The 19,119-nt window shown below is 36.6% G+C and overlaps 1 protein-coding gene across 4 annotated transcripts in view; it reads left to right on the top strand.

The window, feature by feature from the left end:
• The window catches only part of ATG5 (autophagy related 5), a 226,154-nt gene that overhangs the window by 10,466 nt on the left and 196,569 nt on the right, over positions 1 to 19,119 (top strand). For all 4 annotated transcript variants that reach the window (XM_049898369.1, XM_049898361.1, XM_049898352.1 and 1 more), the window contains exons 2-3: positions 9,983 to 10,148; positions 18,373 to 18,500. In XM_049898369.1, the coding sequence (XP_049754326.1) occupies positions 10,041 to 10,148; positions 18,373 to 18,500 (236 nt within the window). In that variant the 5' untranslated portion in view covers positions 9,983 to 10,040. The remainder of the gene's footprint in view (positions 1 to 9,982; positions 10,149 to 18,372; positions 18,501 to 19,119) is intronic.

Raw genomic sequence — 19,119 nt, 5'->3', positions numbered from 1 at the left:
TGCCTTCCAGATTCCTCCATGTTATGAAATGTTTCACAGATTCGTCACTGTTCTTTATCGATGCGTAGTATTCCATTGTGTGAATATACCACAATTTATTTACCCATTCATCCGTTGATGGACATCTTGGTTGCTTCCAACTTTTTGCTATTGTAAACAGAGCTGCAATAAACATGGGTGTGCATATATCTGTTTGTATGAAGGCTCTTGTATTTCTAGGGTATATTCCCAGGAGTGGGATTTCTGGGTTGTATGGTAGTTCTATTTCTAACTGTTTAAGATAACGCCAGATAGATTTCCAAAGTGGTTGTACCATTTTACATTCCCACCAGCAGTGTATAAGAGTTCCAATCTCTCCGCAGCCTCTCCAACATTTATTATTTTGTGTTTTTTGGATTAATGCCAGCCTTGCTGGTGTGAGATGGAATCTCATCGTAGTTTTAATTTGCATTTCTCTAATGGCTAATGATCGTGAGCATTTTCTCATGTATCTGTTGGCTGCCTGAATATCTTCTTTAGTGAAATGTGTGTTCATATCCTTTGCCCACTTTTTGATTGGGTTGTTTGTCTTTTTGTGGTTGAGTTTTGACAGAATCATGTAGATTTTAGAGATCAGGCGCTGGTCTGAGATGTCATAGCTGAAAATTCTTTCCCAGTCTGTAGGTGGTCTTTTTACTCTTTTGGTGAAGTCTTTAGATGAGCATAGGTGTTTGATTTTTAGGAGCTCCCAGTTATCTGGTTTCTCTTCATCATTTTTGGTAATGTTTTGTATTCTGTTTATGCCCTGTATTAGGGCTCCTAGGGTTGTCCCAATTTTTTCTCCCATGATCTCTATCGTTTTAGTCTTTATGTTTAGGTCTTTGATCCACTTGGAGTTAGTTTTTGTGCATGGTGTAAGGTATGGGTCCTGTTTCAGTTTTTTGCAAATGAATATCCAGTTATGCCAGCACCATTTGTTAAAAAGGCTTTCTTTTCCCCAATTAGTTGACACTGGTCCTTTGTCAAATATCAGCAGCTCATACGTGGATGGGTCTATGTCTGGGTTCTCAATTCTGTTCCATTGGTCTATGTGCCTGTTGTTGTACCAGTACCAGGCTGTTTTGACTACTGTAGCTGTATAATAGGTTCTGAAATCAGGTAAAGTGAGGCCTCCCACTTTCTTCTTCTTTTTCAGTAGTGCTTTGCTTATCCGGGGCTTCTTTCCCTTGCATATGAGATTGGTGATTTGTTTCTCTATCCCCTTAAAATATGACCCTGGAATTTGGATCAGAAGTGCATTATATGTATAGATGGCTTTTGGTAGAATAGACGTTTTTACTATGTTAAGTCTTCCTATCCATGAGCAAGGTATGTTTTTCCACTTAAGTAAGTCCTTTTGAATTTCTTGTAGTAGAGCTTTGTAGTTTTCTTTGTATAGGTCTTTTACATCCTTGGTAAGATTTATTCCTAAGTATGTTATCTTCTTGGGGGCTACTGTTTGGTTATTTCCTCTTCGGTGTTCTTTTTGTTGATGTAGAGGAATCCAAGTGATTTTTGTATGTTTATTTTATAACCTGAGACTCTGCCAAACTCTTCTATTAGTTTCAGTAGTTTTCTGGAGGATTCCTTGGGGTTTTCTGTGTATAAGATCATGTCATCTGCAAATAGTGATAACTTTACTTCCTCCTTGCCAATCCGGATACCCTTTATTTCTTTGTCTAGCCTAATTGCCCTGGCTAGGACTTCAAGTACGATGTTGAATAAGAGCGGTGATAAAGGTCATCCTTGTCTGGTTCCCGTTCTCAGGGGAAATGCTTTCAGGTTCTCTCCATTTAGAGTGATATTGGCTGTTGGCTTTACATAGATGCCCTTTATTATGTTGAGGAATTTTCCTTCAATTCCTATTTTGGTAAGAGTTTTTACCATAAATGGGTGTTGAACTTTGTCAAATGCCTTTTCTGCATCAATTGATAAGATCATGTGGTTTTTATCTTTTGTTTTAATTATGTGATGGATTACATTAATGGTTTTTCTGATATTAAACCAGCCTTGCATACCTGGTATAAATCCCACTTGATCATGGTGAATTATTTTTTTGATGTGTTGTTGGATTCTATTGGCTAGAATTTTGTTGAGGATTTTTGCATCAATGTTCATGAGGGATATAGGTCTATAATTTTCTTTTTTTGTAATGTCTTTACCTGGTTTTGGTATCAGGGAGATGGTGGCTTCATAGAATGAGTTGGGTAGTATTCCGTCATTTTCTATGCTTTGAAATACCTTCAGTAGTAGTGGTGTTAACTCTTCTCTGAAAGTTTGGTAGAACTCTGCAGTGAAGCCATCCGGGCCAGGGCTTTTTTTTGTTGGGAGTTTTTTGATTACCGTTTCAATCTCTTTTTTTGTTATGGGTCTATTTAGTTGTTCTTCTTCTGAATGTGTTAGTTTAGGTAGGTAGTGTTTTTCTAAGAATTCATCCATTTCTTCTAGGTTTTCAAATTTGTTAGAGTACAATTTTTCGTAGTAATCTGAAATGATTCTTTTAATTTCATTTGGTTCTGTTGTGATGTGGTCCTTCTCGTTTCTTATTCGGGTTATTTGTTTCCTTTCCTGTATTTCTTTAGTCAGTCTAGCCAATGGTTTATCAATTTTGTTAATTTTTTCAAAGAACCAGCTTTTGGCTTTGTTAATTCTTTCAATTGTTTTTCTGTTCTCTAATTCATTTAGTTCAGCTCTAATTTTTATTATTTGTTTTCTTCTGGTGCCTGATGGGTTCTTTTGTTGCTCACTTTCTATTTGTTCAAGTTGTCGGGACAGTTCTCTGCTTTTGGCTCTTTCTTCTTTTTGTATGTGTGCATTTATTGATATAAATTGGCCTCTGAGCACTGCTTTTGCTGTGTCCCAGAGGTTTTGATAGGAAGTATTTTCATTCTCATTGCATTCTATGAATTTCCTTATTCCCTCCTTGATGTCTTCTATAACCCAGTCTTTTTTCAGGAGGGTATTGTTCATTTTCCAAGTATTTGATTTCTTTTCCCTAGTTTTTCTGTTATTGATTTCTAGTTTTATTGCCTTTGGTCTGAGAAGATGCTTTGTAATATTTCGATGTTTTGGACTCTGCAAAGGTTTGTTTTATGACCTAATATGTGGTCTATTCTAGAGAATGTTCCATGTGCGCTAGAAAAAAAAGGATACTTTGCAGCAGTTGGGTGGAGAGTTCTGTATAAGTCAATGAGGTCAAGTTCATTGATTGTTGTAATCAGGTCTTCCCTGTCTCTATTGAGCTTCTTACTGGATGTCCTGTCCTTCTCCGAAAGTGGTGTGTTGAAGTCTCCTACTATAATTGTGGAGGTGTCTATCTCACTTTTCAATTCTGTTAAAATTTGATTTATGTATCTTGCAGTCCTGTCATTGGGTGCGTAAATATTTAATATGGTTATGTCTTCCTGATCAATTGTCCCTTTTATCATTATATAGTGTCCTTCTTTATCCTTTGTGGTGGATTTAAGTCTAAAGTCTATTTTGTCAGAAATTAATATTGCTACTCCTCTTCTTTTTTGCTTATTGTTTGCTTGATATACTTTTTTCCATCCTTTGAGTTTTAGTTTGTTTGTGTCTCTAAGTCTAAGGTGTGTCTCTTGTAGGCAGCATATAGATGGATCGTGTTTCTTTATCCAGTCCGTGACTCTCTGTCTCTTTATTGGTGCATTTAGTCCATTTACATTCAGCGTAATTATAGATAAATAAGTTTTCAGTGCTGTCATTTTGATGCCTTTTCATGTGTGTCGTTGGCAATTTCATTTCCCACATACTTTTTTGTGCTGAGACGTTTTTCTTAGTAAATTGTGAGATCCTCATTTTCATAGTGTTTGACTTTATGTTAGTTGAGTCGTTACGTTTTTCTTGGCTTTTATCTTGAGTTATGGAGTTGTTATACCTTTTTGTGGTTACCTTATTATTTACCCCTATTTTTCTAAGTAAAAACCTAACTTGTATGGTTCTATATCGCCTTGTATCACTCTCCATATGGCAGTTCAGTGCCTCCTGTATTTAGTCCCTCTTTTTGATTATTGTGATCTTTTACCTATTGACTTCCATGATTCCCTGTTATGTGTATTGTTATTATTATTTTTTTAATTAATCTTAATTTGTTTGTTTTTGTGATTTCCCTATTTGAGTTGATATCAGGACGTTCTGTTTTGCGACCTTGTATTGTGCTGGTATCTGATATTATTGGTTTTCTGACCAAACAATATCCTTTAGTATTTCTTGTAGCTTTGGTTTGGTTTTTGCAAATTCTCTAAACTTGTGTTTATCTGTAAATATCTTAATTTCGCCTTCATATTTCAGAGAGAGTTTTGCTGGATATATGATCCTTGGCTCCAGTTTTTCTCCTTCAGTGCTCTGTATATGTCGTCCCATTCCCTTTTTGCCTGCATGGTTTCTGCTGAGTAGTCTGAACTTATTCTTATTGATTCTCCCTTGAAGGAAACCTTTCTTTTCTCCCTGGCTGCTTTTAAATTTTTCTGTTTATCTTTGGTTTTGGCGAGTTTGATGATAATATGTCTTGGTGTTTTTCTTTTTGGATCAATCTTAAATGGGGTTCGATGAGCATCTTGGATAGATATCCTTTCGTCTTTCATGATGTCAGGGAAGTTTTGTGTCAGGAGTTCTTCAACTATTTTCTCTGTGTTTTCTGTCCCCCCTCCCTGTTCTGGGACTCCAATCACTCGCAAGTTATCCTTCTTGATAGAGTCCCACATGATTCTTAGGGTTTCTTCTTTTTTTTTAATTCTTTTATCTGATTTTTTTTTCAGCTATATTGGTGTTGATTCCCTGGTCCTCCAGATGTCCCAGTCTGCATTCTAATTGCTTGAGTCTGCTCCTCTGACTTCCTAGTGCGTTGTCTAATTCTGTAATTTTATTGTTAATCTTTTGGATTTCTACATGCTGTCTCTCTATGGATTCTTGCAACTTATTAATTTTTCCACTATGTTCTTGAATAATCTTTTTGAGTTCTTCAACAGTTTTATCAGTGTGTTCCTTGGCTTTTTCTGCAGTTTGCCTTATTTCATTTGTGATGTCTTGAAGCATTCTGTAAATTAGTTTTTTATATTCTGTATCTGATAATTCCAGGATTGTATCTTCATTTGGGAAAGATTTTGATTCTTTTGTTTGGGGGGTTGGAGAAGCCGTCATGGTCTGCTTCTTTATGTGGTTTGATACGGACTGCTGTCTCCGAGCCATCACTGGGAAACTAGTTTTTCCAGAAAATCCGCTGACTGGTACGCTGGCTCCAGGCTCTGAAAACAATCGCTGCCTCCCCGTATTTGTTCGTTCTTCGTCTCTAAATCTGTGTTTGTTGTTCAGGGTTCGTAGATTGTTATGTATGTGATCGATTCACTTGTTTTTCCGAGTCTTTTTTGCAAGAGGGATCCGCGGTAGCCTCCGCCTAGTCCGCCATCTTGGCCCCGCCTCCCGTTTTTTTTTAATAATTTTTATTGTGCTTTAAGTGAAAGTTTACAAATCAAGTCAGTCTCTCACATAAAAACATTATATACGCCTTGCTACCTACTTCCAATTACGCTCCCGCTAATCAGACAGCCGGCTCTCTCCCGCCACTCTCTCTTTTCGTGTCCATTTCGCCAGCTTCTAACCTCCTGTGCCCTCTCATCTCCCCTCCAGGCGGGAGATGCCAACATAGACTCAAGTGTCCACCTGATCCAAGAAGGTCACTCCTCACCAGCATCCCTCTCCAACCCATTATCCAGTCCAATCCATATCTGAAGAGTTGGCTTCAGGAATGGTTCCTGTCCTGGGCCAACAAAAGGTCTGGGGGCTGTGACCACCGGGGTCCTTCCAGTCTCAGTCAGACCATTAAGTCTGGTCTTTTTATGAGCATTTGGGGTCTGCATCCCACTGCTCTCCTGCTTCCTCAGGGGTTCTCTGTTGTGTTCCCTGTCAGGGCTGCCATCGGTTGTAGCCAGGCACCATCTAGTTCTCCTGGTCTCAGGACAGTGTAGTCTCTGGTTCATGTGGCCCTTTCTGTCTCTTAGGCTCGTAATTACCTTGTGTCCTTGGTGCTCTTCATTCTCCTTTGATCCAGGTGGGTTGAGACCAATTGATGCATCTTAGATGGCTGCTTGCTTGCGTTTAAGACCCCAGACGCCACTCTTGAAAGTGGGATGCAGGATGTTTTCTTAATAGATTTTGTTATGCCAGTTGACTTAGATGTCCCCTGAAACCATGGTCCCCAAACCCCTGCCCCTGCTACACTGGCCTTCGAAGTGTTCAGTTTATTCAGGAAACTTCTTTGCTTTTGGTTTAGTCCAACTGTGCTGACCTCCCCTGTAGTGTGTGTTGTCTTTCCCTTCAGCTAAAGTAGTTCTTATCTACCATCTAATCAGGGAATACCCACCTCTCCGCCTCCCGTCCCTCCCTCCTCCCCTAACCACAAAAGAATGTTTTCTTCTCAGTTTAAACTATTTCTCAAGTTCTTTTAATAGGTCTTATACAATATTTGTCCTTTTCCAACTGACTGATTTCACTCAGCATAATGCCTTCCAGGTTCCTCCATGTTATGAAATGTTTCACAGATTCCTCACTGTTCTTTATCGATGTGTAGTGTTCCATTGTGTGAATATACCGTAATTTATTTATCCATTCATCCGTTGATGGGCACCTTGATTGCTTCCATCTTTTTGCTGTTGTAAACAGTGCTGCAGTAAACATGGGTGTGCATACATCTGTTCGTGTAAAGGCTCTTATTTCTCTAGGATGTATTCCGAGGAGTGGGATTGCTGGGTCGTATGGTGGTTCTATTTCTAGCTTTTTAAGGAAGCGCCAAATCGATTTCCAAAGTGGTTGTACCTTTTGACATTCCCACCAGCAGTGTAGAAGTGTTCCAATCTCTCCAACATTTCTTATTTTGTGTTTTTTGGATTAATGCCAGCCTTGTTGGAGTGAGATGAAATCTCGTTGTAGCTTTGATCTGCATTTCTCTAATGTCTAATCATCGTGAACATTTTCTCATGTATCTGTTAGCTACCTGAATGTGTTCTTTAGTGAAGTGTGTATTCATATCCTTTGCCCCTTTTTTAATAGGTTATTTGTCTTTTTGTAGTTGAGCTTTTGCAGTATTATGTAGATTTTAGAGATCGGGAGCTGATCGGAAATGTCATAGCTAAAAACTTTTTCCCAGTCTGTAGGTAGTCTTTTTACTCTTTTGGTGAAGTCCTTGGATAAGCATAGGTGTTTGATTTTTGGGAGCTCCCAGTTACTGCAGCCGTTTTTGAATGGTCTTCAGCAAAATTTTGCCTGCGTGTGGTAATAATGATTTTGTTCTATAATTTCTCTATTCGGTTGGATCACCTTTCTTGTGAATAAGCATGAATGTGGATCTCTTCCAGTCATTTGGCCAGGAAGCTGTCTGCCATATTTCTTGGCATAGACGAGTGAGCACCTCCAGTGCTGCATCTGTTTCTTGAAACATCTCAATTGATATTCCATCAATTCCTGGAGCCTTGTTTTTTGCCAATACCTTCAGAGCAGCGTGGCCTTCTTCCTTCAGTTCCATTGGTTCCTGATCATATGCTACCTCTTGAAATGGCTGAACATCGACTAATTCTTTTTGGTATAATGACTCTGTGTATTCCTTCCATCTTCTTTTGATGCTTCTGCATCGTTTAATATTTTCCCTATAGAATTCTTCATTATTGCAACTTGAGGCTTGAATTTTTTCTTCAGTTCTTTCAGCTAGAGAAATGCCGAGCATGTTGTTCCCTTTTGGTTTTCTGTCACCAGCTCTTGGCACGTACCATTATAATACTTTGTCTTCTCGAGACACCCTTTGAAATCTTCGTTCGGTTCTTTTATTTCATGATTTCTTTCTTTTGCTTTAGCTGCTCTATGTTCGTGAGCAAGTTTCAGAGTCTGCTCTGACATCCATTTTGTCTTTTCTTTATTTCCTGTCTTTTCAGTGACCTCTTGCTTTCTTCACTGATGATGTCCTTGATGTTGTTCCACAACTCATCTGGTCTTCAGTCAGTAGTGTTCAATGTGTTAAATCTGTTCTTCAGATGGTCTCTAAATTCAGGTGTGGGATATATTCAAGGTCAGATTTTGGTTCTCGTGGACTTGCTCTGATTTTCTTCAGTTTCAGCTTGAACTCGCATTTGAGCAATTGATGGTCTGTTCCACAGATGGTCCCTGCCCTCGTTCTGACTGATGATATTGAGCATTTCCATCATCTCTTCCCACAGATGTAGTCAGTTTGATTCCTGTGTGTTCCATCTGGTGAGGTTCATGTGTATAGTTGCCGTTTATGTTGATGAAAGAAGGTATATACAATGAAGAAGTCGTTGGTCTTGCAAAATTCTATCATTCGATCCTCCTGCATTGTTTCTATCACCAAGGCCATATTTTCCAGCTATGGATCCTTCTTCTGTTTCCAACTTTTGCATTCCAGTCACCAGTAATTATCAATGCATCTTGATTGCATGTTCGATCAGTTTCAGACTGCAGCAGCTGATAAAAATCTTCTATTCATATTTGACTTTAGTGGTTGGTGCGTAAATTTGAATAATAGTTGTATTAACTGGTCTTCCTTGTAGGCGTATGGATATTATCCTATCGCTGACAGCGTTGTACTTCAGGATAGATCTTGAAATGTTCTTTTTGATGATGAATGCAACACCATTTCTCTTCAAGTTGTCATTCCTGGCATAGTAGACTGTCAGGGTGGAATTCTACGCAGTTTGAATGCATGTATCATTTGCTTGAAATAATAACTTTTATGAATATATTTTTTAAATACAGTGATGCAAAGTTCAGAACTCTACTTGAGTTTTTCTCTCCGTCTAATTTATTTATGGCAGTCTTAATGCACATGGTATTCGTCAGTGGAAGAAAAAAGAGAAAACAAGCTCCTTGGGTAATTTGATGTTAATAATTGATGTTTGGCTAAACTAATATGGTTACATAGTGTCTCCACAGTATATATTATGATAAATTATGAATTAGCTAGCCTTTGAAAGATGGGAAATATTATTTGGGTAAGTAGAAGGGTATTGAATCTCAGTATCCAGGTGCCACTATTGAGTTAACTCTAAGCATTTATTATCAACAGTGTTTATTTCAGCATTCACTGTGGTGGTATTTAGTCGTATAGTATTAGTTCTGGAAGACACTTGGATATTACAGACGTCAAAAGCATGCCCCTTTACCATACCCAGAATATTTCAGTTTGCAGATTTAGTGCTTGCTATATTTATGGTATTTGGAATATTCTAAGAGGACAGAATAGAAACATTTCTTATTTCATTGGAGCAGAGAATTGAGAGCTGAATTTTCAAAGTGGGTAGGATTTGAATAGGTGGGAGAAGAACATACTAAGCAAAGGGAATAGACGCAGCAAGGTGTTTTGGGAGTCTCTTTTGCTAGGGGGTTACTATAAAGAAATGTAGAAAATAAGACTGGAAATATTGGGGAGATCAAATTGTGGACAGGATGGAATCTAGAATGGGTAATAGGTTTATAGAGAGACTTTTCCAAGATACTACACATGTATTTTTACAGGCAGAGAGACAGAACTATCTGAAGTAGATTGAATATATTGGATGGGCATGGAAATAAGATTCTTTGGAGCTGGGCTGTGTCAGAGCATTAGAGCATAGGTGAAGTGTTCACTTTAGATAAGTGTTAGTCTTCTGAGGTTTGAGAGAAGCATGCAAGTAAAGTTTCACTTTGGCAGTGGTTCATTGCTTGTGTACACTAGCGTATGTAATTTTGAATTGGTTACTTCCATGATCTTTTTAATAAATAACAGTTCTGCATTTAGAATTTGCTGAACTGATATTTGCACTTACTCCAAAGAATACCAGTTACACAATTTTTTGAAGTGAATAATTTTGGTGGCATTTATTTTCCCATATAATCTTTCTTTGCTTTCTAGCAGGTTCATTCATCCTTGCAAGGATCTGACTAACGCACTTTATTTTATTTTCAGTTTGGCTTTAGTTGAAAAAAGAACTTAGCCTATATGTACCTCTTTAACCACTGGAAGAATGACAGATGACAAAGATGTGCTTCGAGATGTGTGGTTTGGACGAATTCCAACTTGCTTCACACTGTATCAGGATGAGATAACTGAAAGGGAAGCAGAACCATACTATGTAAGTATGTTGGTGGTCGTAAATAGGGTATTTAACGTTGACCATTTTTTAAATAAGGCTTTAAGAACCTGAAGGCTGTTATCTAGCATTTCATATACAATTAATACATTCCCATTATAATATATTATATACATTAATACATTCCCATAATTTTTTCTCATTATAGAAAAAAATTAGAAAACAAAGATAAGCCAAAAAAGCAAAATAAAAATCCCCTATAATACTGCCACCCAAAGGAAAAAAACCAGTGTTGATATATTGATATAGAATCTTCTTGACTTTCTTTTTCTTATGCACATGTAACAAATGATATTGGAATCATAAGCTATGTAATGTTTTTTAACAGGAAGTTATTTTGAAAGTAATAGGTTCAGATATAATTCTGTCGTATTTAGGCGATTCCAAGCAACTATTTAACAAAAGACCAAAAACTTGTTGTTGAGTCAATTCTGACTTATTGCAACCCTATAAGACAGGGTAGAGCTGCCCCATAGGGTTTCCAAGGAGCACCTGGTAGATTTGAACTGCTGGCATTTTGGTTAGCAGACGTAGCTCTTAACCACTATGTCACCAGAGTTGCCACTATTTAACAGCTAATTTTATAGTTCAGTGAACATTCGAATACGTGTATGTGTGTATTCATATTTTCATTGAGATAATATATATTCAATATATATGCTTAAAGATGTGTATTATAAAATTGCTGTGTATAGGCTTGTAGGTTTGAGTTAATGGATTATTCTAAAAAAAGATTTTAAAATATCATCTGATTTTAGTGTGCGTTTTTTCCTTTTCTAAGTGCACATAAATAATCCAAGCTTTTTCATCTGTCAGTCAGAGATGATAGTATCCTGCTTATTTATTGACAAAGAGACAAAAACATTCTAAGTTGCCTTTATTCTAGCTTTTTCTTTTTGTGTCTCAGGTATACATAGTATTGTTTACGCGGGGGGATATGGGAAAGTGGAAATGTATTGGTGGTGATGGAATATTTTTTCTGTTTCATTTGAGTAAAGCTTGCCCTTTGCTTTCTCCCTCGTCTGTTGTGAGGCAGCACTGTTCCTCAGCCTGCTCCGGCTGTGGGAAGTCAGACTGCTGGAGGAAGCTACTTAAGGAGCCAGTTCACTAACTTTTCGGGTACAGGGACTGTTTCATTTTTCTCTGTGTGTCCTCAGCATCTGGCTTGTGTTGTGCAAGTAATACATATTCAGTGAACGAAAACTTCCTCAGACTCATGTTGAGATTTTGTTTTAAATCATCTTTTTGAATTTTCTTTCTTGAAATAACAAAGTCAGAGAAAGTTGGCAGCCTTTGCTTATATACATTTGAGTCATTTTAACTTTGGAAATCTCAAGAATTTTTTGCCGTTAGAAAAACGTCCATGGTTAAAAGGGAAGTGTGGTCACAGTTATTTTCAGAAGAATTTCATTTGTTAGATGTATTTTTTCTTTTCTTCTCTGTAATATGGGTAACTATATTGTTTGTCTGTTGCCAAACCAGTTTTTCCTGTTTTAATTAAAACTTTTAACCCTGAGTGAATTTCTAATAGTATCTAAACAAAGGGTGTATATGTACAGTCAGTCAAAGTGGGAAAAACTGACAGATAATATGGTTTTAGTCTGTTTACTTCTAGATCAGACTCTGTTGTTTGACTCCCTTCCATTTAAAAAAAATCCAAGTAAAGAATACGTTACTTGTATTCATTCATATATGAGATCTCTCTAAATATGAAAAGGCTATTGTGAGAACTAGAGTGTAAGCTTTCCAACTGTTTCTAATCAAATTGAAAATGGAAAAAGTGTTGGGGTAACTAGGAGGAAGAGGGTAGTTTTCTCTTCTAGGTAATTCTTTTTACTCTTAATAATCGTTCCTAATTCATCACCCACAAGAAACTCACACACTATGATTTGTGCTTTTGTTGAGTATTATATGTTGACAACTTGAAGAATATTGGGTGACAGGCTTCTCATAAATATTAAACAAGAAACTAGAGTTTAAAATTTGGTATAATCCAAATTTTGCTTTTTCAATACATACATACACACATACTTTTATAAAGTAAAATGTACAGGAAGAAAATATACAAAAACATTAACAATGGTTAGTCTTAGAATTATAGGTGAGCATTTTGGTGCCAATATAGTTGTAGTTCAGATATGTCTTAGTTGTAGATGAAGCTTTAAAATATTTTCAATTACTTTGGTTTATAGTAAAGGTAATGTTTTAAAGATTCTGGTAAAAAATACCACAACCTGAGAGCCAATAGACCTCTTTCCCAGACATTCCCCAAAGCTCAGGTGAGGTGACATTAACAGGGTTGTCACTGTGGCCTGAAGAGTCCATTTATAGTCAGGTGGATTGCAGTAAGGAAGGGTGAATGGGAGTGTAGTTTAATGTTTATAATGCTTATAGCTTATTTCTTAGAAACTAGGTTTTAAAATAGCCACTCATATCAAATTTGTAAATTAAATATTCAGAGAGTCTTCTGGAATTTTCTGTTTCCATTGGAAAAGAATAACTAAAACCCAGTGCTGTCGAGTCGTATTAATGTTAAATACATTCCTGCATATTTCTGTATTTTGATTTGTTGTCTCTGCACATAAATCTTTTTTCCTGTATTTAGATCATTGAGAATTATGTCTTACTTTGCAGGGATTTTGGGGAAGCAACTTTAAGAACTAGGCAACTTTTTAGTTTTTATTGTTTCTGTTATATTCATTTAAACTTTTGCTTTTCATTTAGATTATCCAGTATAAAAACACAGATACTGATTTGCCTTTGCATTTTGTGACCTGTATTGGAGGAAATCACAGACAGATGGCTATCATATTACCACCTTAAACATTGCCCACCAGTCCTTTTGTGTTTCCTTACTCAGCTGTCTCTCCCCTTCTCTGCTATGACTGTTTCAGATCTTCTGTACTCTAAATCTCTGAGTCCTGATCTTATCCTTCACTCTTAACAAGTGACCTGACTTCCTACTTTACAAAGAAAATAGAAAACACAGATAGATAGGACCTCTCTTAACTTTGTCACCAAATCTGCAAAACCATCAGTATTCACATATATTTACTTCTCCTTTCGGTTATAATGAAAGAGGTGTCTTTCCCCTTAGGCAAGGCCTAACCATCCCTTTATGTTCTGAATCCCATCTCTTGCCTTCTCAGGAAGCTGGTGATATCTCATGTTCTCCCACCCCTCCCTGCCTTCTTGCTCTAATTTACTTTCAGTGTCTTCCTATCTACTGGCTCCTGCTTCACAGCACTTACATTGTCCTATCCTAAAACAAACAATCTTCTGTTGACCCCGTCTTCTTCTGGTGTTCCCTTCTCAGCCAGACTTCTTGGAAAAGTTGTATCTGCTCATTGCCTTCCTCCTGTTTCCTGCCACTTAGTTTACTGTAGCCACATTTTCATACTGCTTCCACAGAAGTCACTAAAGTCATCTCTTTTGCCAAACCTGGCTTATATTTTTGAATTCTCATTTGTTTGATCTCTTAGTATTAAGTGATATTTTGGCTATTTTCTCCATCTTATGATACTGTCCTCTCTTGCCTCCGAAGTGCTTCATATTTCCTGGTTTTGCTTCTGCCCTCTTTTTTTGAGTCACCTTTGCTTCTTCCTTAATGTTGGCCTTCCTTAAGGCTATGCCTTCTTTTTTTTTATTTTACTTTTTACCCAGTAGCTTTCATCCATTCTTATGATTTTGTTGAGTATTGTATGTTGACAACTTCTAAGACCTCTCTCCTGCGTCCCAGACCTGTATATCTGACTGCTGGATATCCTCAATGAGATGTCTTAAAGGAATTCAGACCAAGCTTGTTTGAAGCTGGACTTGTCTTCACCTGCAGAAAAATTGGACATTTGCCATTATTCCCTTTCTATTTTAGCAAGTAGACCTACTATCCATCTAATTAATTACTTATATCAGAAACCTGTCAGTTGTTTTTTGTTTTTCTTTATCAGTCGTTTTTTGATGCTTCCTTTTCCCATACCCATGACATCCTGACGGTAATTAATCTAGCTGACTTTACATCTCACATCTCTCTTAAACTTACCGACTTTCTTATCCCCACTGCTAACACCCTGGTCCAGACCACCATCTAAAAACTGATGGATTGCATAGCACTAATTTTCCTGCTTTCATTTTTGCCCTCTTCTGTCCATTTTCTAGTCTGTAGTTGGAGTGATCTTCTAGAAACACATACCTGATTTTGTCACTTGCCTGCTTAAAACCTTTAGGGGCTTTTCATAATCTTTAGTATCCTTAAAATAGCTTATAATGCTCTCTGTGATCTGGCCCTTTTTCTGGTACTTTCATGTCCCAGCTCTACATTTCTGCCATAATCAATTTCTTACAGTTCCCTCAAATGTGTAGGCTTTGTCTCTCTCTATTCAGTCTATGCCTTGCCTCTTATAGTTTCCTCTGTCTCGAATGGGCAGCAGTGTCCTCAATTCCTACATATATACCCAGACACACACACCCACTCATGTTTGATTCATTTCCGGTTTGTCTTTTGACTCTTGCCTTAAAATATGCTTTCTGTCAAGTCTTCCTTGAGCCCTTAGATTAGGTTAAATCTCTTTGCTATTTGCTCTTGCAACATTCTTCCTCTTTGCTAGCTTTTATCACATTTGTAATTTTGTTTTTGGTGTCTGCCTTCCTCTCTAGCCTTTAAGCTTCCTGAGGGAAAATACTGTATCTTATCCAGTGCTCTGTCCGCGTTACTAGTATGATGCCTTGCACATTGGAATGAAGCAGAATTCTAGTATATTTTGATTCTGTTTTTATCCTAGATTAGTAAATCTCTAATTTTATAATTGAAAATTGTTGGATGAAATATGATTTGGTATAAAGAAATATTACCACAGGTTACTTTTTCAGAAACATATATATTCTATACAACTGTGTAAAACATAATTCCTTATAATCTGTGTATAGAAAAAAATGAATCACTGTGTCATCCTCACTGAATACTTTATAAACCCATCCACTGCCAACTCATAGTGACCCCATAGAGTTTCCAGGGCTGTAAAATCTCTATGGAAGCAGCCTGCCACACCTTTCTCTCATGGAGCTGCCAATCATCTGGAAACACCAACCTTTCAGTTAAACAGTCAATCAGTTGCTTTAACCATTAAGCTACCAGGGTCCTTTGAATATTTTATACTAGTGCTAAATGAGGAATGAGAGAACAGTAGATTGCCTGTAACTGACAGGATCCCCAGATGGGTTAATCCTTTGCATATTAGAGAATTTAAAATAAACCAATGAGATATACCTAAGAAAAACAATGAGTGATACAATCTGGGAGTAAAAGCAGGATAATGCCTTTTCACTGTTTATTCTTTTCATTTTTACCTATTTAAATGTTTACTAGGTAAGTTGTATCTATATCTACTCAAGCATAACCTTATAGTTATTTCTTATGGTTACTGTACATATTTATATCACTGTAGGTTACTTCCACAGGCCAATTTTAAAAAAGAAGATTCCAGCTCCATTTCAGTGCAAATTCTGCCTTTAAAAAAAAATACTTTTTTTAAATTACTGTTCTTGGTTCTTTGACCACCTTAACCTTTGGCATCTCTGACTCATGTGACAAATGTTTATTGTGTACCTGCCGTATAAAGCGGGCACTATTTGACATTGGAAACCCTGGTGGCATAGTGTTTAAGTGCTACAGCTGCTAACCAAAAGGTTGGCAGTTGAAACCACCAGGTGCTCCTTGGGAACTCTATGGGGCAGTTTTACTCTGTCCTGTAGGGTCGCTATGATTCGGAATTGACTCTACAGCAACGGATTTGGTTTTTTTGGTATTTGAATGCATCAATGAACAAAACAGACAAATATCGCTGTCGAAATGGAAAGAAAGGAATTTTTGTTTTCATGAAAATCATTTGTGAATTCCTCAGCAATTTTCGTTAAACCCTAGGCATGTAATACAGTACTTTCTAAAGTTAGGAGCTGAAATCTGTATTCTTTAGTTACGTGTCTTCCTTATTACCATCTCCATAGGTTAATACAGTTTTCCACAAAATAGACTATAATGTAATGCCCAACAGTCATTTTAAATTAAAGTTCTGGATTTAATAATATAAAACTTATTAGACTAGTAGTTTATATTTGTTTATTTTTAAGAAGGCTAATTTGCTATACTATTTTAATTTCTTTCAGATGTCCATGTCACATGTACTGATTCGGTCATTTCTGACTCCAGTGATTCTTTTTTCTGCCTTCTATTTAATAGCATATAATTTTGGCCAGTTATTTAATTTAAGCTGTATATAAAATAGAGGCGATACTTTCTGCTAAACATCTAGTGTTTTTCCTCATATACAGTATTAGTTTCATTTTCCTTTCATAATCATATTCTAGTTGTTTCTTTTTAAAAGAGGAACATGTGTTCTATTGAAACCACAGCAGTATCCAACAGCTTGTTCAGAGTATCAGTATCTTCTATACCATACTAAAAACCCAAACCAAACCAAACCAATTCTGACTCATAGTGACCCTATAGGACAGGGTAGAACTGCCCTATAGAGTTTCCAAGGAGCACCTGGTGGATCTGAACTGCTGACCTTTTGGTTAACAGCCGTAACACTTAACCAGTACACCACCAGGGTTTTCATATCATACTGGAGTGTGCTAACTACTGCCTTTTTTTCCACACTTCTACACTCCATGGCCTCAGGGCCTGTTATCTTGTCTTTAATGATTAAATATCAGTTCTTTCAACCAGAATATTTCTCTGGATATATTCGCCAGCCCAGTAGTTCTACTTGATTTGCTGAGCAAAAGACATAACCTTGAATAAGCAGCATGGAGAATGGTGTAGAGTTAGATTCACAGAGGAGCTGAAAGAGAATAAAATACAATTGATTCCAGCAAAGGAAGCCTTAAGAAGGCAAGAAACAGTGAGTGCCTACTGGAAAGGAAAAAAAACATGAAGTTTTGCTAACTTCCTCCTTTTTCTGTTTGGGTGATTTCCATAAATTATAAACAGTTTTCTAAAATTTGCTTTCATGGTTCCTTTCTGGGTACCTTTCCTGGGTGAAAAATACTGAGGAACTTCACACTATTCAAGTTGAGGCTTTACCTAGTCCCCTCCCATACTTTCTCTGTCCACAGTCCAAGTGGGCCCAGTCTCCATAAGGACAAAGTTCAAGGGAGTTAATAGATAGTGGCAGGGTCATCAGTCTACCAACTTTGTACGCTAAGCTTGTGCTTTATGGCCGTTTAAAGATTTAAATGTGTAGCTCAAAAGATAATCACCTCTATCTTATCTTTCCTTTTTTTTTTTTTTTTGCCATTTCAGCATTTTTTACATGTTCAGTGACATTAATTACATTAATCCTGTTGTTCAGCCATCACCACTTTTTTCCTTCATTTTCTTCATCAGTAATTACCAAAATCTATTCTAATTTCCAGATAGCCCATGCTTTTCCAGGCTTTCATCTCCTTGTGTAATAATGCCATAACCGTTTTCCATTTATGATCTCGTCTCCTTTAGGTCTTTTAACGTACAGCTGCTGGACTGTGCCTTGAGTACTGTTTTCTTTCTACTTTTAGTATCATAGTGAGTCTCTGCTGTTCATCAAGTGAAAATTTTTGTTTGACCTTTAAGGGCCTTTCTGTTGCTGCCATCAGGTATTTTTATAAGCGCTTCTTATGAGTATTTTTCTACCTCCACTTGATTTTGCCCTCATATAGAAGTACCTCTTTGTCTTGGCGTTCTTCTCCATTGCAAGTAAATCTAATATACAGTAGATTATCAAAACATGATGCATCAATTGAGAAGGCAGATTGATAAGTCAGGGCACACATCAGGACTAAGTTGCTTTTCTTAGAGCGGTTTAATTCACCAGGTGAATCATTTTAAGTTAAATTTAGTAGAACTGATAAATATCTTAAGTAGCAGGACAGCTGATTAGATTGTATTTTTATTTGGAAAAAGGTTTACAGAAAGACTATAGATAGATATGTGTTGTTTATTCTAGACATTTATTCTGTAAGCTGTACTTAAAGCAATGACCACATAAGAAAATTTAAAATGTCTTAGTCTCTTTGATTTTCTATAAAAAGCAGTTGACTTTGTGTGGAATATTCAAAATAGTGCAAAGAAAATTATTGTTTTCCTTAAAATTAAAAAAACCTATTTAGTGTTTATTATTTTGAAAAAATAACTAATAAATAAATATGGCTTTACAAATTTTCATTTCAGTTGCTTTTGCCGAGAGTAAGTTATTTGACGTTGGTAACTGACAAAGTGAAAAAGCACTTTCAGAAGGTTATGAGACAAGAAGACATTAGTGAGATATGGTTTGAATATGAAGGCACACCACTGAAATGGTGAGTGAATTTTTCTACGTTATAAAGCGTTAAGTATATGCTAGTGCCCTGAAGCAATTTAAAAAAAAAAAAAAATTCTCCAAAGAAAGAAATCACTAGTTTAGCTCATATCATTGTTAGAATACTAAATTGAAAACATGTTTGCCTTCTGTTTGGATGCATGGACGACTGGACAGGTTCATATGCTTTCAGCAATGGTTTTTATATGGCCCAATAATAACAATATACTTGGCTATGAGGATTTTTTCAGGTTTATTTATAACTCCCTTATTAATAAGTTATCTTTATGACACTATTAAATTTTGCTTCTATCTCTAGAAATTTTATAATGGATCTGTATAAACAGGTAATTACCTACAGTGGCATCTTTCAAACTTATTGCCACATTTTGTTGACCACTGTGCCATTACCATATCTCATCTACTTTAAATGTATTGATTCCTTTTTATTTGAAAAATAATTTTTATTTTATGTTTTGTTGAAAATAAGTCTTAGTCTGGCCTTATCTGTATGCAGATAGTATTTCTTTTGTACTTCCTCTATTATAGAGGTTTAATTGATTGTACTTCCAAAAACAGTTAATGAAACTGGAGAAATTACAGAGAGAAGAATATAAAAA

The sequence above is a fragment of the Elephas maximus genome, chromosome 1 (genome assembly GCF_024166365.1).
Source record: "Elephas maximus indicus isolate mEleMax1 chromosome 1, mEleMax1 primary haplotype, whole genome shotgun sequence".
NCBI classification, from domain to species: Eukaryota; Metazoa; Chordata; class Mammalia; order Proboscidea; family Elephantidae; genus Elephas; species Elephas maximus.
This window is presented reverse-complemented; position numbering and strand designations above follow the sequence as displayed.